Source organism: Mus pahari, chromosome 6 (genome assembly GCF_900095145.1).
Source record: "Mus pahari chromosome 6, PAHARI_EIJ_v1.1, whole genome shotgun sequence".
In the NCBI taxonomy this organism is placed as follows: Eukaryota; Metazoa; Chordata; class Mammalia; order Rodentia; family Muridae; genus Mus; species Mus pahari.
The window spans coordinates 98,876,093-98,894,115 of record NC_034595.1 but is presented as its reverse complement, the minus strand read 5'-3'; the positions used below and the strand labels follow the sequence as shown (position 1 = coordinate 98,894,115).

Below are 18,023 nucleotides of genomic sequence, written 5' to 3'. Positions count from 1 at the left end.
CAGAAGAGGGAGTCAGATCTTGTTAGGAGATGGTTGTGAGCCACCATGTGGTTGCTGGGATTTGAACTCAGGACCTTCGGAAGAGCAGTCAGGTGCTCTTACCTGCTGAGCCATCTCACCAGCCCCAGCAAGTACTCTTAATGGATGAATCAATAGTCAAGTCTCTCCAGTTCTGAGCCCCTAGGTTTTACCCATAATAGTAAGAGGGGCGGAGAGGAAGCATGCAGTGGGTAATCTTGGGTCTTAGTCACCTGTTTGTTGCTGTGACAAAACACCATGACCAAGGCAACTTACGCGATAAATCATAAATTGATTTGATTGGGCTTATGATTCCAGTTGGAGTCCTCGGTAGAGGAACAAAGGTCTGGAAGAGCAGAGCGTGCACATGCAGAGCCATGAGCAGCAGGCAACGTGATAGAGTTGTAGGGAGGGCAGAAAGCTTGTGAATTCTCAAAGCCTACCCACCTTTGGGACACACCTCCTCCAACAGGGCCATGCCTCCTAATCCTTCTCAAACAGTTCCACCAACCGGGGACCAGCTATTAAAATATATGAGCCTATGGGGGCCGAGCTCATTCAAGCCAGGACACCTTGACTGTTGTCACTTTTTGTTTCCTGCCTCCTTTGTGCTTCTGGGCTTGCTTTGATGACAGTCAAGTTGGGTTGCCATTGCTTTAGCAGCTTCAGGGGACATGGGTGCAAGTCCTGAGCCCTGAGCTCTGTGGGGAGCAGGCCTGGTGGCTCAGCAGTCTTCTGGCGGGGTAAAGCCTTGTCTCTCCTCTGCTTTGATGTGGCTTTGACTGGCCACATCTTATTTAGTCTCTGAGGCCCTTTGTCCTCTCTGAGGTCTGCTCAGATGCCTTGTCAGTATCTCCCCTGTTTATCTTCCAGCTGTAGCAAGATGCCCCATACCAGGGACCCACAGTCTCCCACTCAGCTTGCCTCCCTGCCCGACTTACCCACATTCACCTCCAATGTCCATCAAGCCCCTGTGGACAGAAAGGTAGCGGGACACGCATCCCAGGATGGCATGTGTAGATAATGATGTAATACCACAGTGTCAATAGGTTGGGCACCTATTAGGATTTTTAGTTTAGGACTAAAAAATCCTGTTCTTTCCACTTCCCCAGGATAGCGGCCCCAGGTGCAGACTGTCATATCTGCATCTAGATCCCCTGGTAGACTGGTTAACATGACACCCCAGAGATCATCAGAGTTTCTGGATGTGGGGTCTTTGGGAGGAGGGACTGTCCTGATGACGGAGCTGTGAAGAGGCCAATGGGGCAGGGCCTGGGCAGGGTAGATGAGCATAAAAGGACCACCAGAGAAGGGCGCTCTGACAGCGATGCAGATGACAGGAGTGTGTCAGAGACAGCATTCTCTGGCAAGTGAGAGGGGATGCTGTGTCTCCATCTGCCCCTTGCCTCCTCACCACCCCAGGAACGGCACCATAAGCTTCAGGTAGAGCAGTTCCTGGCGGAGCACGGCAGTGAGTACCAGTCTGTGAAGCTAGTGGGACCTGAGGTGCGCATGGCCAACGCAGACGCCAGGAACATGGGCGCGTGAGTGACTCATGGGTTCTCTCCATTCGTGGTGGTGGTGGGCGGATGGGCCATGGCGTTGGGAGCAGCAGGCTGGGAATTCACAAGGCTCTGTGGGCTCCAACATAGTCCCGACCTTGTCTGGGTCTCAGGGCTCTCCTCTGTGAAATGAGGAAGTAACCTCTGTCAGGACAACGTGGGGGCCCCTGAGCCCGACCACATGGCAGTCAGAGGATAGCCCCGACTTCATAAAGTTGTCCTCTGACCTTCATCAGCATGCTGTGGTGAACTCACACGCTAATAATAATTTAAGAAATAAATGAAATCGAACAGAGATGAAGACACAAGAGTCCATTGGTCTAGGTTTAGGGACATAGCTCAGTTGGTTGGGTGATTGCCTAGCATGTGTGTTGACACTGTTTGATCCTCAGCACCACATAAACTGGCCATGGTAGCACACACCTGAACTCCTGGGCAGGAGGGTCGGGAGTTCAAGGTTGGGCACCCCAACTATTAGGTTTAGGACTAAAAGTCCTGTTCTCTCTGTGTCTCCAGGGCAGGGGTCCCCAAGTGCAGACTGTCATACGTTCCTCAGTTCTAAAGCTGGTTAAGGCCAGCTGGAGCTACGGGCTGTTTCAAAAAAAAATAGAAACTTCCTCTGTCTCAGTCTGGGGCCGGCAGACTTCCTTCGAACTTCCCGGAAAGTACTGGATAGCAATCAGCTCTGCTGGCCAGCTTGGTGGGCTTCCTCGCCCTTGCTGAGCCGTCTGCCTGTGTAGCGTAAAGATGGCCACCGATGTGTAATGAATGAGTACGATTGTGTTCCAGAAAGATTTTATTTAGGGACACTGAAATTTGACTTCCTCACAGGAAGGTGTAATTTTCTTTTGATGTTTTTTTTTTTTTTTCTTTCCCCTCTCCTAGTCATTTAGGAACACAAAACCGTTCTGGGTAGAACAAACTTGGCAGTGGGAAGCCTCAGGCCTGGGACCATTGCTTTCTGAGCCCTGGACTAGTTGAACAAAAGGGAGCTTTTAAGGAAGGTTTTTGGCATTTTGAAGCAGGGTCTCATGTAGCCCAGTCTGGCCTTGAACTCACTGTAGAGCCAAGGCTGCCCTTACACTCCAGATTCTCCTGCCCCAAGTGCTGTTACTTACAGGTGTACACCACCATACCCAGGGACATGCTTTTTTTTTTTTTTTTTTTAATGTGGGGTACTAGAATCAAGCCCAGGACCTCACACATACCAAGGAAGTGCTCTGCTGCTGCTGGGAACCCCACTTTCCATTGCTGCCAGTTGCTCCATTGCTCTCCAGACAGGCCTTGTTGAGCCCCATCTGGTGGGCTGCGCTTCCTCCAGACGAATCCTTTGCCCTTTCCAGGTCTTTAACCCGAGAGCTCAGACGCCTGTCAGAGTTGGGAGGGGGGCCTTTGAGGTCCCAGCCTGCTCCTGAGCCCGTGAGTCCCAAGGCCCCCTTTCCCGGTATATCATAAAGCCAAGCTATGAGGACAGATGTGGTATCTTCTGAGGGAGCTCTGTGACCAGCATCTCCCTGCCTCTCCCCTTCACCCTTTTTCCTCTCACAGAGACCTGTGCCGTCAGGACCAGACTTGCACCTACTACTTCAGTGTGGATGCTGATGTGGCTCTGACAGAGCCCAACAGCCTACGGCTCCTCATTGAGCAAAACAAGTAAGACTGTGGGTGGGTGGCCTCCTGAGCAAAGCCTGCTCAGGCTGGGAGGCCCCTTGACTTTTTACTCCTTGGGGCTCCCAGCCTGACACCTTCAAAGGTTGATAGAATGGCACCTTCCCGGGTCTGTCCCCAGCTCAGGAGGGATGGGCTGTTTCTGATGAGCCAGGCCTTCCCTACCCCAGAGACCCCAGTATGCAAATCACTGGTTGCTGGGCTCCTCCACTTCCCCATCCTCAGTCTGGTCTGCCCGTGCCCCCTACTCAGGAATGTCATTGCGCCACTCATGACCCGAAACGGGAGGCTCTGGTCCAACTTCTGGGGGGCTCTGAGTGCAGATGGGTACTACGCCCGCTCGGAGGACTACGTGGACATTGTGCAGGGCCGTCGTGTGTGAGTATCCAGTGCCTTCATCTCTCCCGGGTTTGCGGTGCCCCTCCCCTGCATCACTGCCCTGGGTGAGCTGAACCTCAAGCAAAGAGGACTCTAGAGTCAGACACACAGAAGAATTCCTGAAAGTTGACGTGGACTGCCATGCTCAGGGTGGGAGCAGGGGTGGGGGTGGGGCGGAGATCAGCACTGTTGAGTTTAGGATTTAACTCAGTAGGAGAGCGCTTGCAAGGCCCCGTGTTCAGTCCCCAGCACTGAAACAAAAGAAAAAAGTTCGTTTAGGTCTGGCAAGATGGCTCAGTGAGTAAGGGCACCTTTTGCCAAACTCAACAAAGTGAGTTTGGTCTCTGAGCACCACACGGTGGGAGGACAGGACCAGTTCCCAAAGGTTGTCCTCTGAGCTCCACCCATGTCTTGTGGCTCATACTTGCACAGACACATGTATGTACACAGAATAAAAACATATAAAAAGCAGATTAGCACCCCCAAATGAATATCCCTCCAAACACTGACTCAGGTTCAATAGACTCAACTCTTGATTCTCCTGCCTCAGTCTCTCAGGTTCTGAGATGACAGATGTGTGCCAGCACACCCAGTTTATTTATAATTTGATACAGCCTTTTCTTCCTGCCTCTGGGCTCCCAGGCTTTGAGCCCTCATCCAGCCAGTGACCCTGTCATCTCCTTGCTCTCCCTCAGTGGCGTCTGGAACGTGCCTTACATCTCGAACATCTACCTGATCAAGGGCAGTGCCCTGCGGGCCGAGCTGCAGAACGTAGACCTTTTCCACTACAGCAAGTTGGATTCCGACATGAGTTTCTGCGCCAATGTCCGACAGCAGGTCAGTGGGGCTTGGGGGCTGGGGTGGGGGGGCCTGTACTTGTGCCAGGGGTGTGGTCCTCTAGCCTTGACCTGCACACTGGGCCATCTTGTGGCTGTAGAAAGGGGCTTCTGAGGGCTCTGGGGTGAGGCTGGTCCTCCTGCCTCAGTCTCCCGGGTTCTGGGATTACAGATGTGTGCTACCACACCCAATTTATTTATTATTTTGATAGAGCCTAAAGAAAATTGTACTTCCCGCCTCGATGTCATCTGGTAGTTATGTTCAAGAGACATTTATGTGACTTCATGTCTCGCCGCATATCTCTTATTTTTTTGTTTTTGTTTTTTTTTTTTTGTGTGTGTGTGTATGTGTGTGTGTGTCTGTGTGTGTGTGTGTGAGAGAGAGAGTGTGTCTGTCTGTGTCTGTGTCTGTGTGAGAGTGTGTGTGTGTCTGTCTGTGTGTGTGTGAGAGAGAGTGTTTGTGTGTGTGTCTGTGTGTGAGAGAGAGAGTGTGTGTGTGTGTGTCTGTCTGTATTTGTCTGTGTGTGAGAGAGTGTGTGTGTGTGTCTGTGTGTGAGTGTGTGTGTGTGTGTGTGTGTGTCTATCTGTCTGTGTCTGTGTGTGAGTCAGAGAGGGGCATGGCGCAGTACACATATCCCACAGCATGCACGTAGAGATGAGGAAACTTCATGGAGCTGGTTTTTTCCTTTTGCCTTGACACGGGTCCCAAGGATCCTACTTGGGCTGTCAGGCTTTTATCCTCGTCAGTCCTGGCGCATTGCTTTGATGTAACTGCGTGGTTTATTTATTATTATATGATCACAGGTTTCCCCCGGTGATCAGCACGTCAGGATCACAGCCCTTAGGAGTGTTCTTGCGCTACAGGCTTGAGGCTCTGGGCTCAATCCCCAGCGTGGCAAACGAGAAAAGGAGGAAGGGGGAGAGAGTCCTTTTCTCTTGTCTTCAGTCCTCCAGGAAGCCTTCTCTGATTGCATCGCTGGGGTGGGGCTGTGCTGGGTGCTGGGAGCACAGCACTGTACTCACAGGTCTTTAATCTGGTTGAATCTGGCTGTGGTCACTGCATGCCCGCCCCTCACCCTCTGGGGAGTACAGGGTGAGGAAGCTTTTCTATCCGTCAACTCTCTATAGGAGGTGTTCATGTTCCTGACCAACCGGCACACCTTTGGCCACCTGCTGTCCCTGGATAACTACCAGACCACCCACCTACATAACGATCTCTGGGAGGTGTTCAGCAACCCTGAGGTAAGACCTGGGTGGTTGGACCTGGGCTGGATCTCAGAGAGACTCCAGTTGGCTGATCTTGTCCACTGGAGACTGCATGACCTGTTCTCCACAAGTCCCCACTCACCTCCAGGGCTTTATTCTACTACAGAGGGGCACCTTGCCACCGAGTGGAGCAGGGAGCTGTGACTTAATTGAGCCATTTTAACCTTTGGGTCATCCCTAATTTTGGTTCTAAGATGGGTTGTCCCTGGCTTAGCTTACTCCTGAGGGTGTTGCCTTGATCAAAGGAAGCAGCAGTTGTGACAGTGTGTGACAGTATTCACAAATGATGGGGTGTGTAGCCGACATGGGCACTTGTACATGCCTATACACAGACACAGGTACACACATGTACGTATAAGTGCAGATGTGAGATCCTGTGCATCCCGACAACACTCCCACACCCAGCAGGCATGTGTAGCTTGCCTCTGACGAGGTCATACCTACTCATGTTTCAAGGAGCCTGAAGGCTGGTGACTCTTTAGGTGCCACCAATGCCGTTAGACTTGAGGTGACCACAACTGACCCAGGTCAGGCCTGGGAACCCCATTCCATGTCTCATTCTCTACAGGACTGGAAAGAGAAGTACATCCATGAGAATTACACCAAGGCCCTGGCGGGGAAGCTGGTGGAGACGGTAGGGGGGTTCATAACCCACACTTGCTGCTGTGGGAGTACATGAGGGTGGAGATTCAATATGTGTGTGTATTGTGCAGCGGGGGAGCCATCTGTCTGTCTGTCTGCCTGTCTGCCTGCCTGTCTGTCTGCTCTGGCAGTACCTGAGGTGGATGGGCCTCTCTCCCAGCAGCACTTTCCAGCTGAGGTCTGTAGATACTTTGACAAGAAGGACAGAACTGCTGGGCATGGTGGTATAAGTCTGTAATCCCAGAACTAAGATGGTGTCTTAGTCAGGGTTCCTATTCCTGCACAAACATCATGACCAAGAAGCAAGTTGGGGAGGAAAAGGTTTATTCAGCCTACACTTCCACATTGCTGTTCATCACCAAAGGAAGTCAGGATTGGAACCCGAGCTCAAGGTCAGGAAGCAGGAGCTGATGCAGAGACCATGGAGGGATGGTACTTACTGGCTTCCTTCCCCTGGCTTGCTCAGCCTGCTCTCTTATAGAATCCAGGACCACCAGCCCAGGGATGGCACCACCCACAATGGGCCCTCCCACCCTTGATTACTATCTGAGAAAATGCCTTACAGCTGGATCTCTTGGAGGCATTTCTTCAAGGGAGGCTCCTTTCTCTGTGATAACTCCAGCCTGTGTCAAGTTGACACACAAAACCAGACAGTACAGATGGAGGTGGAGGCGGAAGGATTGTCCCCAAACAGAGCCTCCGAGGCAAGAGTGAGGGATGGGGCTCTCTCTTCTCACCCACACCAGTAGTCTCTGCAAGGAGCACACTCTCCCCAGGCTGATACTGGTAGCAGCAGCTGTAACCTTGGCTGGAAAGTCCGTCTGATCTCTGTCTTTCTTCAGCCTCTCAATCAATCTAACGGCATCCACTGAGCCCTTACTCATCTGGGTCACTCAGAGAGTTCCCTGAGGATCAAGGAGCGGACTGGGGGGAGACTCATGAGGAGCCCCACAGGGGTTCCCACGTTTTTAGGAGGACATGGTGCTGTCATTCTGGACCCTGATGATGGGGTCTTCACTCTTCCCAGCCTTGTCCAGATGTCTACTGGTTCCCCATCTTCACGGAGGCGGCCTGTGATGAGCTGGTGGAGGAGATGGAACACTATGGCCAGTGGTCTCTGGGCGATAATAAGGTAATGCTTCAGATGCCTGGGAGGCTGCCCTTCTAGGTTCTTCTCCTGGTTACCAGTCTGTCTGTCCAGGACTCTTTACTTTCAGGGTGTAAGCAGGAGAGAGCACAAGGTTTAGAAACGGTGTGGGACTGGAGAGATGGCTCAGTGGTTAAGAGCACTGACTGCTCTTCCGAAGGGCCCGAGTTCTATTCCCAGCAACCACATGGTGGCTCACATCCATCTGTAAGGAGATCTGAATAAATCTTAAAAAAAGAAAGAAAGAAAGAAAGAAAAAAGAAAAGAAAAGAAAAAAGAAAAAGAAAAAGAAAAAGAAAAAGAAAAAGAAAAAGAAAAAGAAAAACAGAAACGGTGTGGAAGTTCCCAAACAGACGTTGCCCAGTTGTTTGGCTTTGAGCTGCCTTAAAGTGAGGTTCAAAGTTTTTATTTCCTGGCTTGTTTGTTGAATACTTCAGCTTCTTGCCTTGGGCAAGCATTTGAAAATGGGGAGAAATGAGCCAATGAGGTACAAAGGCTATTAGGTACCAGGTCCACGTTCATCTGACATCTGATGCAAGTGGCATGGTGAAGGTTGTTGTCCGGACTCTACTACACATGACTTGGGAACTTTCGGCATTTCCCTTAAAGATGCAGGCATTCCTAGATCTCTGTGCCTCCGGTTGGCTGAACTCTGACCTTACAGCCAGACTAACTGAGCGGGTTACCTGCCCAACCTGTTTGTTTCTGGGCAGATCTCTGCTTTCGTGACAGGGACAGTCATGGACCTCAGAACCTCAGCGAATACCATGTAGCTCAGTGGCAGAACACCTGCTGAGTGTCCCAAGACTCTAAGCTCAGTTCTCAGCACCAAAGACAAAACCCCCAAAGCCCCTGTGCATTGTCTCCCAGTTTCTGAGGGTCAGGGTCCAGGCATGCCTCGCCTGGGTCCTCTGCTCGGGATCTCATGAAGCTGCAGTTTGGGGGTCTGCTGGAGCTGTTCTTTGTCTGTGGATTATCAGCTCATGATGTTGTTGCTGGAGCAAGTCTGTTTCCTGAATGAAGGTGGAGAACAGAGCCATGGCCTGGCTGCTCAAGATTCTCTGTTAAAAAGCTCGCCTGATAGATCCAACCACCCGGGATAACCTCTCTGTTGATTAACCCAAAGCCAATGGATTAGGACTTTAATGATGTCTGCAGTACCCCTCCTCTTTGTCATATCATGTCCTATCCTGTATCGAAGGGGAAGGGAGGGGGTCAGAGCCTGAGTCTCAGGGCATGGGAGTCTGGGTGCCATCTTGAATCCTCTCTCTGTGGTCACTTCCAGGACAACCGTATCCAGGGTGGCTATGAAAATGTGCCCACTATCGACATCCACATGAACCAGATCACCTTCGAGCGGGAGTGGCACAAGTTCCTGGTGGAGTACATCGCCCCCATGACCGAGAAGCTGTACCCTGGCTACTACACTAGGGTGGGTCTGCCTGCAGGCAGCGGGATGGGGGATGGTGGGCACAGTTCCAGCTTGAGGGAGAGGCTAGATGTTCTGGTCTCCAAGGGAGACTGATATACTTCCACCCCATTAAGTGAGGTATAAAGAGAGAGAGAGAGAGAGAGAGAGAGAGAGAGAGAGAGAGAGAGAGAGAGAGGGGGGGGGGGACACAGAGCAGCTGGGTGGGGCCTTGAGAAGCACCCATGGATCTGGCATGCTGTCCGAGGCTCTGACTGTGCCTCATGTAAATCTTTCCTTTGTCTGTCTGCCTGCCTGCCTGTACTGGGAATTGCACATAGGGCCTTGCATGTCTAGACAGTCATTTTACCACAGAATTAACATTCCTAGCTCTCTTGATCGTGTTACTTTTTTGTTGTTGTTGTTTTTTAAACAGAAATTCTTTTGAGACAGGGTCTCTTTATAGTGCTCTATAAAGTCTGGCCTTGAATTTGGGGTGATACTCCTTGTTTGGCCTCCCAGGAGCTGCGATTACAGGTGTGACCCACCAAGCCTAAATCTTGGCTTCCCGTTTTCTTTTTTGCTTTGAGACTCGGTCTCACTAACTTGCTCAAGCTGACCTTGAACTCACTTTGCAACCCAGGCAGGCCCTAGGACTTTAGATTCTTCTGCTTCAGCTCTTCCCAGATAACTTGGATTAGAAGTGCGCACCATCGAGCTGAGCGTTCTGTGCTTTCATTTTATGTTTGTTTGTAAATTTATTCAATTCATTTTGCTTTTTAAATTTTAGTTTTATTTATATGTAGCGGTGTGTACTTGGATATGGGTGTTTGAGGGGTGCCGAAGGAAGGTGTTGGGCCCTCTGGAACTGGAGTCACAGATAACCTGTGAGCTACCGTGTGGGTGGTAACTGATCCTGTGTCCTCTGCAAGAGCACCTTGTACTCTCACCACCAAGCCATCTCTCCAGCCGTGCCCTCTGTATCTTTAAGCCTCGCTTCTATCGTCCCACTAGTCCACCAGAGAAGCCACTCAGCTGGCTACAAGCCCACTCCATTCCTTCCTGTCCTACTGGTATCATTTGCAAGTCTGTCTTCATGTCTACCAAGCAAGCACTTCATCAACGGAGCTACAGCCCCCCATTTCCTCCACCTCCCCTTGACCTTTTGAGACAGGGTCTTTCTGTATACCCCAAGCTTGGCTATGTAGACCAAGCTGGCCTCCAACTTAAAGCAATTCTCCTGCCTCACAGGCATGCCTTCCAGCTTGAGTTAGGGTTTTACTGCTGTGAACAGACACCATGACCAACGCAAACCCCCCCTTTTTTTTTTAAAGATTTATTTATTACTATACATAAGTTCACTGTAGCTGACTTCAGATGCACCAGAAGAGGGTGGTCAGATCTCATTATGGATGGTTGTGAGCCACCATGTGGTTGCTGGGATTTGAACTCAGGACCTTCGGAAGAGCAGTCAGTGTTCTTACCTGCTGAGCCATCTCACCAGCCTGAGGCAACTCTGAATAGGACAACATTTAATTGGGCCTGGCTTACAGGTTCAGAGGTTCAGTCTATTATCATCAAGGTGAGAGCATGGCAGCGTCCAGGCAGGCATGGTACAGAAGGTGCTAAGAGTTCTACATGTTCATCTGGAAGCCACTGGGAGAAGACTGCTTTCCAGGAAGCTAGGACAAGAGTCTTTTATTTTTTATTTTTTGGTTTTCTGAGACAGGGTTTCTCTGTGTAGCCCTGGATGTCCTGGAACTCACTTTGTAGACCAGGCTGGCCTCGAACTCAGAAATCCGCCTGCCTCTGCCTCCCAAGGACAAGAGTCTTAAAGCTCATGCCCCACAGTGACACACTTCCTCCAATAAGGCCACACCTACTCCAAAAAGGCCACACCTCCAAATAGTGCCATTCCCCGGGCCAGGCATATTCAAGTCCCTACACTGCTCTTTTCTTTTTCTTTTAACTTTATGTGTATGTGTGTCTTGCCTGCATGTATGTCTGTTCACCACAGGTATACAGTGTCTGCAGAGAACACAGAGGTGGTCGGGTTCTTTGGGACTGGACTGGAGTTGCTGATGGTTGTGAGTCACCACGTGGGTGCTGGATAATGGAACCCTGGTCCTCTGGAAGAGCATACCTTCTCCAGTGCATCTGGGCCCGTTCTCGGGAAATCAGCAGTGTATGTCGTGGCCAGAAAGGGGAGACAGAGCTGGAGTCCTTCCTGTTCCCATTCGGCCTTCATTTCCTTCCTCTCCCTTCGAGTCCCCCACTTTCCTTGCCCCTTCCCTCTTTCCGTACGTTCTTCCTGAGACATTTCTGTGCCAGCTGCGGTTCCAGGCACTGAGGAACGAAAAAGTAACCCCATCCCCTGGGAGCGAACATCACAGCTGATTAGACGGACCTCACAGTGCACTCTGCCTTTTCTGGGCCCTTTAAGCCTCTCTTGACTGATGTAGGCTTCCTCGCCTCCCCCACCCTGTCACAGGCCCAGTTTGATCTAGCCTTCGTCGTCCGCTATAAGCCTGACGAGCAGCCTTCCTTGATGCCCCACCATGACGCCTCTACCTTCACCGTCAACATAGCCCTGAACAGGGTTGGGGAAGATTATGAGGTGAGCCAGGGCCTCGGGCCTCGGGGGCAGGCTGAGGGAGGAGCCAGGCTCTGGTGAGCAAAACCCAGTGGCTATGACCAAGAGTCCCAGCGCGCAGAGGAAGATGGGGCTGGGTACGTGGGGAGGGCTTCCTGGAAGAAGAAATCAAGGCACAGCTTGGCAGGTAGAAGAGCCTTCACAGGAGCCACAGCACAAACTCCAGAAGGTCGGGGCAGTGTTTCTGCATCCCTCCTCCTTCCTCCCGAGCCCTGTGTCCTCTAACAGGTTTCTTCACCTCTCTTTCCTTCCATCTTCGTGTGAGTTGTGAGAACACATGAGGGGAACCCAGGTCACGGCTTATCAGAAATCCCAATAAATACCGAGTGACAGACAGCCACTGGTGAAGGAGTTTGGGGCCTCTCCTTATGAGAAGGAAGAAGGTTTCTTTGGGAGTAGGGAGATTGTCAGCTCTGGTCTCGGGCACAAACTTGTGGCTGGAAGAAAGCACTAGGGAAACCAAGAAGGCATTGAGGTTGAGGAAAGCCATTCTGAGGGCCTCAGCTAGGCCTCTGTGAGTGTCCTAGCTTGGGCCTCAATACCTGTATGTGATTTTTTTCTTTTTTAAAAATGTGTTGAGAGGTGGTCACCTGACTCTGGGTTCACTGCGGCACTATATAACGTCAGGCATGGTGGTACACACCTGTCATCTTAGTACTTAGGAGATAGACGCAAGAAGATCACAAGTTCAAGGTCATGTTCGGCTACATAGAAAGATCCAGGCCAGCCGGGCGGTGGTGGCGCACACCTTTAATCCCAGCACTTGGAGGCAGAGGCAGGCGGATTTCTGAGTTCGAGGCCAGCCTGGTCTACAAAGTGAGTTCCAGGACAGCCAGGGCTACAAACCCTGTCTCAAAAAACAAAGAAAGAAAGAAAGAAAGAAAGAAAGAAAGAAAGAAAGATAGATCCAGGCCATCCTGAGCTACATGCCACTCTGCCTTCAAAACCAAAACAGCAAAAGCTATTGTTACAGGAGCCTACCGGTGGGACCACTCAGACAGTTCATAGCTAATTGAAAGCTGGCTAGGACCACACCTAAGTGTCCAGAACACAGTTGTTTTGAGTTTCCCTATGTAGCCCTGGCTGGCCTGGAACTAGCTCTGTAGACCAGGCTGGCCTCTCTGTAGACTCAGAGGTCCATCTGCCTCTGCCTCCTGGGTGCTGGAATTAAAGGTGTGTGCCACCACGGCCCAGTATGAGGACTTGAGGTTTTGATAGGCAGAAACCGAACACTGCCGGCTCACTGGGCAGCTGCAGGGAGCTTCACGGATGCACACAGTTTGGGAGTTGGGTGATTTTCCATGGGCTTCACCATTATGGAGATGACAGCCTAGCTAAGCCTGGAGTGGCCTCAGCAGAAGTACCCGATGGACCAACCTCTGCACTGTTCTGCCCTATCACACTGCATTTCTAAGAATTTAACAGCAGGAAGGTATGTGTGGTGTAGCAGCACCCAGGAGGCAGTGACAGGACGTCCTCTGTGAGTTCAAAGCCAGCCTGATCTATATAGTGATTGCCAGGATAGCCAAGGCTATGTAGAGAGAGAGAGACCCTGTCTTTAAAAAGCCAAGCCAAACAAATTCACAGTGAAGCAATATAGCCCTGAGCCATGAGTTCTCAGCCAGGCGAGGTTTTGACCCCAGGGGAGCATCAGCGATTTCTGAAGATATTTTGAAGTGTCAGACTCTGAGGTTGTTCCGGAAATCTAGTATGACTAGAGGCCAGGATTACCCAGGACAGCAACAAAATACCTGTGGTTCTGGGAATGAGTCATTTGTCTGTGAGCTACAGAAACCCAGGGGGCGCTCTTGCTTCCTAGGCAGGTATGCTTCTGCCGAGCCACACCCCCAAGCAGTCCAGAGCTATGTGTACGAATGAATGTATGTATGTGTTGTGTTTGTTTTTCAGACGAGGTCTCATGTAGCCCTGGTTGGCCACAAACTTACTGTGAAGCTGAGGCTAGCCTTGAACTCCTAATTCTTCTGTCCCTACCTTTTGGGTGCTGGGATTACAGGCCCACACGTAGCCAAACTCTCTGTGCGTACTCTTGTTTATCCCCGTCAGTTGTCTACAGAAGCAGAACCTGAGGTTCAGGGGAATTACAAACTTAGAAAAGGGTGAAGGGTGGAGGTGACCTTTGTCCAGGGACGCCTGACTCCCAGGTCAGCCTCTGCATCTCCTAGTGCTTTCTCAGGCATCCCCAGCCCCTCAGTGCTGATAGGCCCCTTGGCCATGATAGAACAGGGGACTGGGTGCTAGCTGTAGGGACAGGGGATGTGAACTGGGGAAGAACTCATGGATGCTTCCTCTATCCCAGGGCGGAGGCTGCCGATTTCTGCGCTACAACTGCTCCGTGAGAGCACCAAGAAAGGGCTGGGCCCTCATGCATCCCGGGCGGCTCACACACTACCACGAGGGGCTTCCTACTACCAAGGGCACGCGCTACATTGCTGTGTCCTTCGTCGATCCCTAACTGCCCAGTGCCTGCCTCTGTTCGATCTATTTCTTCTCTTCGTTGACAACCACTGCCTAGCAGCCCTTGGGGCCAAGGGACCCAATCCAACCTCTGATTCCTGAACTCCTGTTGCTCCTGAAGCTGCCAGCTGGAACGATCGGGTGCAGGCCAGAGATGGGGCGCCCCCTCCAGGACTGGGGCTGCCCATGGTGCTCCCACTAGTCTCAGGAGATGGTGGTATTGCTCATCTTCAAGGAGTCCCCAGCCCCCTTCTTCCTCTGACTTTCCCTGGGGCCAGACTTCCGACGGAGCTGCCTGGGATGCTGGAGAGTCAGAAGCTTTGCCTAGAGTACCTCTGGAAGAGCTAGCCCCCCCCAGGATTCTGTTTCAAGTTTCAGTGCCACCAAGATCTGGGTCAACCCACCTACCCCAACTCCACCCCTAAACCTAGGATTCTTGATGCCCTTTCTTCCAGGTTTTTATCACCAGAGCAAATAGTTGTCTCTATTGAGACTGTAACTCAAAATCCTCCCAGGGGGCAGGAAAGACATCTGTGACAATGCTTGGTTCTCTACTGACCCTGCTTGGGGGAGGGGCATATGTCCACACTGTACTGGGTCACCCTGTCCCGATGCCTCTGGAGACAGGGACAGAGACGAGAGTTCTATTAAATATTGTTCAAACCACTGTATGAGAGATGCCTGGGGTGGGCCAGCATACACGAGGCTGGCAGATATCAGCAGGGAGCGTTGTAAGAGCCCATGGCTGGAAGGACAGACTGTCAGTAGATTGTAGGACTCCTGTCTCTCAAACCCAGTGCCTTGTGGCCTCTAGGGTGCATTTATGTTTTATAAAAGTCTCTACTATGAACTGGGAACTGGCTGGGACATACCGTTTCAGTTGCTTAGACCTGCATTACCTGTCACTGCTTCTTAGAGCCTTTGCCAGCCCTTCCTGCAGCCATGAACATGGAATAACAGAACTTTGGGTGGCCCCGACCTCACTGTGGGCACACCAGTCTGGTTATACTTTAGGACATTTGCTATTAAGATCTAACATCCGTGTAGCCTGGGCAGAACTCCAACTCAGTTTGAGTCCTTGTTTGAACCCCAAGAACTGGCATTACAGGCATGCTACCGCCGCTCTGCTAAGAGCTACCATCTACCCATCTCTTAAGGTAATCTGGCTATGGTGCAAGTGAGGCCCTCAGCACATCACCCTCCTGGGTGAGGACCATTTCTTCTTCTCAGGTAGAGAAATAACTGTTGGCTCCGGGACATGGCGAGTAAGTGATAGGGACAGGGGTTTGAATACGGTTTCTGCAATTGAAGCTATCAAAACCCTTGTCCTAAGGGATTGCCATCAGTGGTTACAAGGCAGAAGAAAAAAAAAACCACATCCAAATGTGCTTCGCTGTAGCCTCTGTGGCCATCAGAGCAAACCAGCGTAGGACCGGTAGGGAATGCCCAGCTAAGTATGTATAAAGCTGTTGCTGTCATTTACGTGATTTTCGCCTCCCTGGAGACTTTCCCCAGGTCTGAGGCTTTTTTTTTGGTTGTTAGAACTGGGGAAGGGGGTGCTGTTGGCTTCTAGTAGACAGAGACTAGAGGGGACCTGAGCAACCCCTAACCACTGTGGACAAAACCCCCATTTATCCTAAAATGTCAGTAGTGCTGGAGAAGGGTTGTCAGCTGATACCACTCGAAGGTGCCTCCGAAGCTGTGTGACCTCATGTGACCATGTGGCCTTAGTGTGAAGCAGAGGGAGGGACGTAGTGTCTAGTCCTGGTAGGCAAAGACCCCTGAGGCCCAGAGGATGTAGATGTCTGGAGGAGGTGGGGTAGGCAGGTCAGATTGGAAAGGACTGGTTCCCTAGGTGGCTGTCCCATAGTCTAGTTTCTTACAGAGGAGGGGGAGGTTACTGTGTTTGTTGAGCTGGTGTCTCTGTGTAGCCCGTGGTGATCTGGAACTCATGTGTCTCCTAGACTGGCCTCAGACTCAGGCAGTCCTCCTACTGTAGCTCCCTAGTGCTCAGTGTTACAGGCTTGCTTCTTAGTCTGATTTCTGTTGCTACACTGTTACAGAATACTACAGATCTGGGTAATTTGCAAAGACGCAGGGGTATCCAGCCTTTTGATGGTTGCCACCAGATGCTGTCATCTTCAAATGTGTTCAGCTGATGTCATAGCTATCTTGGGACACATGACACTCAGGCTACCGGTTGGCTGCACCTGGATTGGAAGTTTCTATCATTGAGTGTGGTGGTGCCCATCTGTAATCCTGGGTGTGGTGGTGCACATCTGTAATCCCAGCACTGAGAGGCAGAGGTGGGAGAATGGGAAGTTTCAAGCTAGCTTGGGCTACATAGAGACTGTGTCTCAAAAAACCAATAACGGATGAAACCGAAGCATAGAAGTTGATGAGTTCTGGAAGCCGTGCTGTGGTGGAGAACATCACTCGGCCAGGCAGAGGGTGCTCATTACCTCAGATTTCTCTTCTACTGAGGCCACTGTGGAGGTCCGCTCTCCAGATCTCATTTAATCCTGATTACTCCCCAGAAGTCATTGCCTTTAATGGGTCTTTCCACAAGTGAACATGGATGGTGTCTTAGATTTCTGAGGGTTTGGGGAAAAAAAAAACCCTCTCTAAATAAAAGCAACTTGGAGAGGAAAGGGTTTATTTCAAGTTACAGATTTTAAGTCACACTCTATTACTGAGGGAAATCAGGACAGGAACTAAGGCAGAGGCTATGTTGCTAACTGGCTTACTCTCCGTGGTTTGCTTACCTGGCTCTCTGTCTGTCTGTCTGTCTGTCTGTCTCTGTCTCTCTGTCTCTCTCTCACACACACTTTGTTTTTTGTTTGTTTGTTTTGTTTCTTGTTTTGTTTTTGATTTTTCGAGACAGGGTTTCTCTGTGTAGCCCTGGCTGTCCTGGAACTCAGAAATCCGCCTGCCTCTGCCTCCCGAGTGCTGGGATTAAAGGTGTGCGCCACCACCACCCGGCACACACACATGTTTTAATCTTATTTTTTGGAGACAAGTTTTCTGTGTGTAACTGCCCTGGCTGTCTTGGAACTCACTCTGTAAACCAGGCTATGACCTTGAAATCACAAGAGATCCACCTGCCTCTGCCTCCTGAGTGCTTGGATTAAAGGCATGAGCAACCATGCCTGCTTTATCATCATCCTGCTTTCTTATACAACCTAGGGTCACCTGCCTGATCACAGTAGTGCCTACAGTGAGCTGGGTCCTTCCACATCAATCACCAATCAAGAAAACACTCCACAAACTTGCCTATGGATCAATCTTATGGAGGTGTTCTCTCTACAGAACTCCTCTTTTCAGATGAGGCTAGCTTGTGTCGAGTAGACAAAGAACCCCAAAACTGACCAGCACAGATACCAAACACATCCAAACCATAGAAGTAGGTGAAAGGAGTTAGTAGTCCACGTGGAAACAGCCGGCCACTCAGGAATTGTGTACACTGGAGCTGGTGAGTTGGCTCATCTAGCAGTCACCTGAACAAACACGACGACCTGAGTTTGATTCCCAGAACTACTATGTAAAGGATAGAAAGAACTAACTCCACACATGTACCCTCTACATATATCATTCATGAGTGCGCGCACACACATACTAATTATAAAAATTGAAAACAGTGTATGCCTTTTAGAGGATTCTTGGGTTTTGTTTATTTGTGGCAGTTTCCCGTGTAATCCAGGCTGGCCTCTCACCTGTGATCCTCCTGTCTCAACCCCTGAGTACTAGGATGACCAACATGAACCGTCATGTCCTGTCCAGGGTTGCTTCTAATAGTGACGATTTTCTGGTATATGTAATTCATATACACAGTGGAAAAGTCGATCAAAATAGGGATAACTGACATAAGTGCTGGGATCAAAGGCATGCGCCTCCAGGCAGTGGTGGTGCACGCCTTTGATCCCAGCACTTGGGAGGCAGTGGCAGGCAGATTTCTGAGTTCGAGGCCAGC

The 18,023-nt window shown here is 50.8% G+C and overlaps 1 protein-coding gene across 1 annotated transcript in view; it reads left to right on the top strand.

The window, feature by feature from the left end:
- Positions 1-15,045, top strand: part of Plod1 (procollagen-lysine,2-oxoglutarate 5-dioxygenase 1) — a 27,921-nt gene extending 12,876 nt beyond the window's left edge. Inside the window, exons 10-19 of the mRNA XM_021199641.1 lie at positions 1,441-1,562; positions 3,129-3,233; positions 3,501-3,626; positions 4,322-4,463; positions 5,591-5,704; positions 6,297-6,362; positions 7,398-7,502; positions 8,803-8,949; positions 11,417-11,542; positions 13,896-15,045. Coding sequence (XP_021055300.1) covers positions 1,441-1,562; positions 3,129-3,233; positions 3,501-3,626; positions 4,322-4,463; positions 5,591-5,704; positions 6,297-6,362; positions 7,398-7,502; positions 8,803-8,949; positions 11,417-11,542; positions 13,896-14,051 — 1,209 coding nt within the window. The 3' untranslated portion in view covers positions 14,052-15,045. The remainder of the gene's footprint in view (positions 1-1,440; positions 1,563-3,128; positions 3,234-3,500; positions 3,627-4,321; positions 4,464-5,590; positions 5,705-6,296; positions 6,363-7,397; positions 7,503-8,802; positions 8,950-11,416; positions 11,543-13,895) is intronic.
- Positions 15,046-18,023: the final 2,978 nt, after the last annotated feature.